The sequence below is a fragment of the Rhineura floridana genome, chromosome 1, assembly GCF_030035675.1.
Source record: "Rhineura floridana isolate rRhiFlo1 chromosome 1, rRhiFlo1.hap2, whole genome shotgun sequence".
Lineage (NCBI taxonomy): Eukaryota > Metazoa > Chordata > Lepidosauria > Squamata > Rhineuridae > Rhineura > Rhineura floridana.
The window spans coordinates 220,022,960-220,031,040 of record NC_084480.1 but is presented as its reverse complement, the minus strand read 5'-3'; the positions used below and the strand labels follow the sequence as shown (position 1 = coordinate 220,031,040).

Genomic DNA, 8,081 nt, shown 5'->3' with positions numbered 1-8,081 from the left:
AGAAAGGTGTCAGAAACTTGCAGGAGGAAGGAAGAAAAGAGATTTAGTTGTGAGCTCTCATTAGTAGTCTAAAAGTGCAATCCTATATATATCTACTGAAAAATAAGTTAAGTTCCATTGAGTTCACTGGGGCCAATTCTTAGGTAAATGCTTACAGGATAGTATCCTAAACAAACTTGAAAAAAGATTACACACAAACACTCAAGTTCCACAAAACCAAATTTATTGAAAGTTGGCATGTTCTCACCCTACTGAACTTCCTTTTAGCAAAATGCTCATGCTTTAGATACACTAATTTGGAAATAGTAGTGGCCTTTTAGAATCTATTAACTTTACACAGTTCAGTAATAATGAATACGTATCAATCTGCAAGTTAACAGAGGAGAAAGAAGTGGTTTTTACTTAATTGGTTTGGCATTTATTCAACACTGAATTCAAAGTACATACAGGCCAGTCCAAGCACTTTTGCTGAAGGGAGCAATGCTGAAGTCACCTGGAGCACCTGCACACATTCCCAGTTGGATCCAGAGCTGCCCATCTGCAAACAGGAGGACACCGTCCATTTACAGAAGGGCCTGAGATTTAGCAGGGGCTCCTGCTCGAGGAAGGGGGTGGTGGAGGAAGAGGAAGTGTTTCACCTCCAGCCCTCAGCACCACCTCACACACTGTGCTAGTGAGTTCCTCAGCCCTTCCAAGCAACCTCCTTCCTCCAGCGAAAGCATCCTGTAAGCAGAGGTTCACTCAGGAACTCTGGATCCAACCCCAAAATATGAAGCCATAGGCGTCAGCATTGGAATCTTCCCCTCAAGTGGCACCCTAATCTCAGATGAGGGAGCATTAAGTTCCGGCAGAAAAACACCCAACTTTTCTTTGTATCCTTCTCTTCAGTGCTTCAGGAATCAAACCAACACTAACTATACCACACATTTTTCTGGTGGTGGTAAGTTATTACCATTTACATTTGTATCCTGCTTCCTGGCATGTGCACTTACATGGACACTCACACAGAGCCCCCCTCCAATCCACCAGAGATGGCTTACAATAAAGTTCACACAGAATAATAAATCTGAAGTTAGACCATCAACTTAAGCAGGATTCAGATGATGATATTTCATCCCCAATAGGCGCACTTCAAAAAGACATCTTCTTGTGTAACGTTACTCCATTCTTTTTTTCAAACCCTCAAGATTTTCAAATAAAGTGATCACTTCCTCCTATGATTGTCCCAGGTATTTGGTATGCCTCCCTTGGGCTATCAATTTTCCTGTTGCTTTGTTAGTTAAATCCACATTGGCAAAGGCCAGATTTCTTCCTTGCTTCAGAATCTCAGCAGTGATCTGGATTTCCTCTCCAATCTTGGCTGCCGACATGTAGCTTGAATTTGGAAAAAGGGGGTTATATTTTTTACATTTATAGTTCACCTGTTCTTCGAGGAGCTCAAAGCAGTACACATGGTTTGCTTCATTTTATCCTCACAACCAACCTGTAAAGTAGATTAGGCTGAAAGAGTGCTCTGTTAGCTCAGAGTCACCCAGTAAATTCATGCCCAAGTGAGATTTTGTATATTAAAGAAGCTACAAACAGAGCCAGTGAGATTAAGAGTAGAGAGATACTTCCATCTGTTTCCTGAAAACTAGTTAAACCTCACCCCTTTTTACTATAGAACCTAGTGGGATCAGCTTGAGTGTGTATTTTTAAAATTCAGCTTCAAAGAGATTTCGCAACTGATTGGCAGATCAACCCATTTGCCTCCAGGTGTGGCCAATGGAAACACTTTGCTGCAGGTGACTAGTGTGCCCACAGCCTAATGACTAGTGTGCCCACAGCCTAATGACTAGTGTGCCCACAGCCTAATTGTTGGATAGACCTGGGTTCAAATGCCATTCAACCCTGAAGCTCATTGGAAAATTTTGGGTCAGTAACTCTTAGCCTAACCTACCACACAGGTTTGTTTTGAGGGGGAGGACAGGACCATCGGAGCTATCAAATTCTTTGTAATCAGTATTAGTAAAATAGTGTTCATGTACAGAAAAGAAGGATTTTTGAAATTGCTGGATTCCATGTAGAGTTTATTTGATGAATGTTAACAGAATGCTCTTCAGGCTTCCCAGCAGATAAGATAAGCAGATAAAAGCAAATTTTGAGAAATATTCATTCCAATTCCAGCTGTGTCATGGGATTGTTCGAGGAAAGTAAAGGGTGTGAATGCATGCAAAAGATCCCAGGTTCAATTTCCAAAGAGGACAAGAAAAGATGCCCAGGTTTTCAGACAGGAGAGCCACCGACGGTCAGCACAGACCAGCCTTCCCTAATATGGTGCCCTCCAGATATTTTGGACTACAATTCCCATCATTCTTGACCAAGGAATACTGCTAGCACCACACTTTCTCCAAATCTGCTCCAGAGGGTTGGGGAAACCCCTATAACAGATTTAGGGGATGCACAGGGGGCAGAGGGGGAAAATCCCATTGCGCTAGCAGTAATCCTTGCACTGATGGGACCCTAATTTAGTGCTATGAGGAATAAAGCCCCAAATCCCCAATACTTCAGACTAAAGTGGAGCTGGATTGATTATTCAAGGCAGGATCTCTTAACCTATGAAGCTGGATGGAAGATTTTCCAAAACATAAATTTCCCTTGTGCTTTATTTTTCTGTTTTGTATGTTTATTATGTAGCTTCAAAGCGCAGCCGTGACAATCAGCTGGGATGGGCTGCACTAGGGAGGCACTAGTGCAGCCAAGGGGGCTGGAGAAAGTGCTTTGAATCTAAACTGCTTTCTCTGCAGAGGAAAATGACACCCTGATGAACAGCAGTTACAGCAAAGCTCTTTGAAGGTGTACTCCTGACATGTGGGCAGAACCAAAGTTGGCCCTTGAGGGCTGGGGGAGATAATGAGCTGGCCTGCTGGCCAGACCCAATTCTCCACCTTTGCATCAAAAAATGCAGCTGCAAACTGACAATTGCCCTAGGCAAGTTGCCCTAATTTGCTTTTTTTAAAAGTCTGACATTTCCAGCTCAAAATTTCTCAGAAAACCGACATCATTGCTTTTAACTAATACATGCCACACTCATTGTAGAATCAAGGCCCAATTAAATGGAAACCAGCACTGAAATAAATCTCAAGTTTTTGATACATACGTGATGTTCATATCCACACTGACTCCAGGTGCTCCTCTTTCAGTGTACAGTAAAGCAGCTGTCGACACAACATCTACCAGAGTCGCCGTCAGTCCTCCATGCAGAGTTCCACCTCTGTTTGTGTGCTCTTCTTCAACTTTCATTTCACAGACAATTTTTCCAGGACTGGCAGAGAGAACAGTCATCTGGAAGTGCGGTAGGCAAGAGAAGAGAAATCTAATTCCATTAAATCCAATTTTCTCAGTAGGGTTTCTATGGACTCTTACATTAAAATTAAGTGCTTGGCTTTTTAAAATATTAAAATATGTATATGTTGCCATGCTGCCTGGCAACAGGCCCCTAAAGCAGTGAACAATAAGAGAAAGCAAGCAGAACTGGCAACAAAATAATGTTGTGGTGCAAGTAGTGCTCCTGCGGGTGCCAGCCAGCAATGCCCTCTTCCAAGATACTCCATCTATGCTTCCCCAATGTTTTTCTGTCCACCCCCTTTCCCAATCCAACAGCATGCCATGCACACTGAACTTACTCAGTCTTCACTGGGCTGCTGTGGTCCCCCACACACAAAAAAGTTAGATCTTCTGCAAATCTTGGGGTCTACCGCAAACCAGCTGATACCTGCCTAATGCATAAATGCTGCCATTTTGGCAACAAAAGGATAGATCTTCAAAGAATGAGTTTACCATTACTTCTAATTCTATGCACACCCTACACATACAGTAGAGCCCCGCTTTTCGGCAGCCCGCTTTTCAGAGTTCCGCTAATATGGCGGCTTTCAGTTAGAGTAAGGCCACACTCATACGGTGCTTGTTCCGCTTTTACGGTATTTTTCAGGCGTCGGGCACCATTTTATTGATAGAGTTCCGCTTTTCAGTGGGTTTCGCTTTTAGGCGTGGGTCTGGAACGTAACCCGCCATATGAGTGGGGCCCTACTGTAATAAGAAATAGCCAGGCCTCTACAAATCCATTTGTCAGCTTATCAGATGCTAGTGCCTCTGGCCTGAGACACCCTGTGATGTTAACTGCTATGTGCTGTTCTAACTGTAGATGGTGCTGTGTCCAGTCTTGGGCAGTGAGCAAAGCTGCTGCTCTAGGCTGTTCTAACAATAAAGCTGTTCTTCAGTTAGGCATCCATCTTGAGGCCTGGTGTCCTCTCTCAGAATGAACATGACATGGTGTCAGAAGTCTAAGCCTTACACCAAGACTTGCTTGCCATGGCACACCTTTCAGCCCCAGAAAGCTTCAACAGACCCCCAGAATGGTCACATTGGAAATAAATTCTCATTTCAGAATAGCAAGAAAACTCTACAAGGAGATTGAAAAAGTTTGGATTAGTTTTCTCATTCATGCTTAGGGAAAGAAAGCTGACCATACCCCTCTGCAGTGCTGCTAGAAGAGGTTTCTTAAAGTGCTGACCTTTGGAGCAGGCAGAAGTTGCACAAGAGATGACCTGCTTCCATGGCTCCAGAGACCAGTGTGATTCAAGACCACACTTCTGGTTCCCGAGCACCCACAGTAGACTTAGAGAGGGGCAAGTGGCAGCTGCAAGTGAAGGATTAGCAAAGAAGCCAAGCCAGAATCTGTGGAGTCCTGGTCATAGTAATGAATACCTAAAAGGCTTAGCATGTATTAGAGCAGATATAAGCTCTCAGGGGACACATTGCAAAAAAGTCACCAGCTAGGTGAGCATGGTTCAGCCTTTCCCAAGCTGATGACCTCCAGCTCTCTTGGAGTACAACCCCCATCAGCCAGGGCCAGCACAGCCATGTTGCTTTGGGCCTGAGGAAAGTTGTCATCCAAAAACAGTTTATGATAAGCCTTTTTTTCCCTACTGCAAAAGCAGCCAGCATTGCCTGCCTCTGAGTTAGTCCAGTAATTAGTCCCATAATATACTATTAATATAAAGTTAAGATCTGAAAGGAACCAGTATTTAACTTCATTTTCTTTTTCTCATCTATTTCTCTTCAAGAACCTAGCTCCTCATTAAAGCCCATATGGTCACTTTCACAAAAACTTATTTCACACTGCACAATTTTTTGACACTGCACCAAGCATGTCAAGCTACACATTAGAATAAACCCTGGAGGGCACCAGATTAAGGATGGCTAACAACCAGAAGTTTAATGTACATGGCTTCCTTGACTCCTGGGAACTGTAGTTTGTTAAGTACTGGGAATGGTAGCTCTGTGAGAGATAAATTGCCTTCTTTGTTCTGGAGATTGATATATGTAATTATGGATCCTTTAAAGGCTGCAATCCAATACACACTTACCTGAGAGTAAGTTCCATTGAACCCAATGGAACTTACTTCTGAGTAGACACGTATTGGGTTGCAGCCTAAATATATTTTAAAACGCCTGCTGCCAGAGGGAATCCCGATTACTTTTAACTGATATGAAGTTTGATTGACTGAAACTAGCTAGTGCACTGAGGACTAAGTTACTTTTAAACCACTGTGGTTTCCAAGTAAATAACGCGCTTATGTTTCGGACACTTATTAGCCAATAGCCACAGAGCTTCTCTGAAGATACAGAAGTATATTCAGTTGGAGGCCGCCGTCCATTTATCCCGGAGTAGTCCCTAAGCATATACGTGTATGGTGGAGAAAGTCGTTTGGCAATCCAAAGAAGTATTACTTAGGGCCTGTCCCAAATGCTTTTCAAGCTCCAAGAGGCTAACAGCATTTACTCACAGCAGAATTTTGCTGCCCTACCCAAGGTCACTCTGGAAAGTCAATCAAACTGACAGGATAGGGAATGTCAAGCAAGCCTTCCATTATTACCTTATTTAACACGCGATCAAAGCCGGGAGACTCTAAAACAGCTTTCATCACCACGCGGAGAGCTTGGATCGTGAGGTGACTCGTCATGATTCAAAGTTTGGTCCTCCTCTTGAGCAAGACGCTAACCAAGCCTCTGCAGTCCGTTAATTAGGGGCTCTCCGAACTGCCAAGTCACGATAGTTGCAAAGCAGCAGGATCTGTTAGCATCAAAGAGAAAAAGGCCCCCTCGGATTTCAGGGTCCGCACAGAACAGGAAGAGCGCCTATTGACACGTCTTTGATCCTCGCCTCCTGCGCCCTTTCTTTGTTTCTGGCGTTCTAAAACTTGCTACTCGACGTTCCATCCGTCGAACATTCGCAGCCTTTTCGAATTCACGCCCACGGTGCGGTGTAATCTCTTTAGCTTCCTACAATGACATTGGTCGGGTAAAGGTTGTGAGCACAGAAACTTCAAGGGCTGATCATACTGGGGAGCTAGTCAGCGTTGCGCGTGCGCGACATTTGAGCTTCAAGGGGCGTGGAATTTGTGAGGCTGGAAAAATAGCGCTGGTCCTGAAAGAAGGCGGAAAACGGTTAAAAAACAAAACAACCACGCACGCAAACAGGTAGATGGATGGAGGCAGTGTTGTTCAGGGGATGGAGCAAGCGACCCCGGAGGACAGGACGCTGGAGCGGCAGCCACAGCCTTCCGAGGAGGAGGAAGAGAAGCAGCGGGAATTGTTGGAGAAACACCGGAAGTGCCTGTGTTCGGAATTTGCTTCCGTCAGCGGCAGTGATACAGCTATTGCTCAGTGCTACCTGGCAGAGAATGAGTGGGATATGCAAGTATGGGCTCGCTTCTCCTTTTAGCACAAGCTTTCTTGACCCCGGGGTAGTAGTATGATCCTAGAGCACAATTAAAATCCCGCTTTTTTGGTCTTTGCTTCGCAGAGGGCACTGAATTCTTATTTTGAGCCGCCCCTTGAGGAGCAACATGTGGAGCGACATACTCTTCCAGTGGTAGAGAGCCTGTAAGTAGCTTCTATAAAGCCTCTTGCTCTTGTAGCTTATCCGTCTGAAGAAGAGGCCCTGGTAGATAATTGATTTTGGCCTATGCACAGATGCATCACATGGATCATCCTGTTGAAGTTGGACAGTGGTGCTCCCAGGGCAGGAGAGTCAGTGTGGTTAAGGTCAGGCTTGGACTAGGGAGACCCAGGTTCAAATCCCAACTCAGTCATGAGTTCACTGGGTGACCCTGCTGGCCTAGACATTATACTCTGAGCCTAACCTACCTTGCAGGGTTGTTATGAGGGTAAACTTGGGGACAGGGAAGAAGAACTGTATGTTATACTTTGAACTCCTTGGAGGAAAAGTGGGATATAAATAAACATGCCCAGGGCTCCACTCCGCAGAAAAAGCAAGGTAGTCCCTAAACACCACATTGGGAAGTAATACACATTGTTAAAGAACATTAAGTCCAGAGCCTAACATTACCTAACTGCATCACTGCAGTTGGTAGTTGTGGCTAACTGCCCAAGTGGCCAGATCTCATAACTCCCTTGTGATCTGAGGTGCCTTAGCACATGTGACCATCTTTTTGGTTGTAAGCTTTGCTTTATCATAGCTTTGGGGCAACATTTATTCTGGGTTAAATCAGTTCCTTCGTGGCTGCCTACCCTTTCGCTCTCCCCTTCCCAGGTCAGGGGGCTCCCTGCCTCGGAGAGGTTCACCCCTTTGCACATCTTACATCTTTCCTGTGAGACTATTGTTCCCAGGTTTGCCAGATGCTTTTTCACATCCGTTAAGTCTACTTGTAAGAGCTAGGGCTAGGAGAAAAATTAAACTTGAAATTCTGTCAATGTCAGACTGTGTATGCCAGGGACGGAGAACTTGTGACCTTCCAGATGTTGTTGGACTACAACTTCCATCAGCCCCAGCCAGTATGGCCAACAATTGGGGGTGATGAGAATTACAGTCTAGCAACTTCTGGAGGGCCACAGGGTCCCCACCCCTGTATACACAGAGATACACTGTGCCATGTGTGTAGTAGAATACTTACAACCCTGTTTTATTGGTACAGTCTCTTTGGAAGATTGTAATGTACCTACTCTTCCCCCCCCCGTTGCCTTGACTCTACAGACCCTCGAGTTGTTGCTGAACTACAATTTCCATCATCCCTGGC

General features: G+C 44.8%; 2 protein-coding genes across 3 annotated transcripts in view; one reads left to right on the top strand and one right to left on the bottom strand.

Annotated features, from left to right (window-relative positions):
- Window positions 1-206: 206 nt before the first annotated feature.
- On the bottom strand, window positions 207-6,666 carry ACOT13 (acyl-CoA thioesterase 13). The gene is made up of 3 exons (XM_061593523.1): window positions 5,919-6,666; window positions 3,140-3,324; window positions 207-1,374 (listed from the first exon to the last, which is right to left on the bottom strand). Exons 1-3 carry the CDS (start codon window positions 6,003-6,005, stop codon window positions 1,215-1,217), a joined length of 432 nt encoding a protein of 143 aa, XP_061449507.1. The 5' UTR covers window positions 6,006-6,666; the 3' UTR covers window positions 207-1,214.
- TDP2 (tyrosyl-DNA phosphodiesterase 2) overlaps window positions 6,115-8,081 on the top strand; it is a 10,813-nt gene continuing 8,846 nt past the window's right edge. Inside the window, exons 1-2 of one of the 2 annotated variants that reach the window (XM_061593507.1) lie at window positions 6,115-6,742; window positions 6,848-6,927. In XM_061593507.1, coding sequence (XP_061449491.1) covers window positions 6,527-6,742; window positions 6,848-6,927 — 296 coding nt within the window. In that variant the 5' untranslated portion in view covers window positions 6,115-6,526. The remainder of the gene's footprint in view (window positions 6,743-6,847; window positions 6,928-8,081) is intronic. The other variant, XM_061593498.1, reaches the window with a different exon arrangement.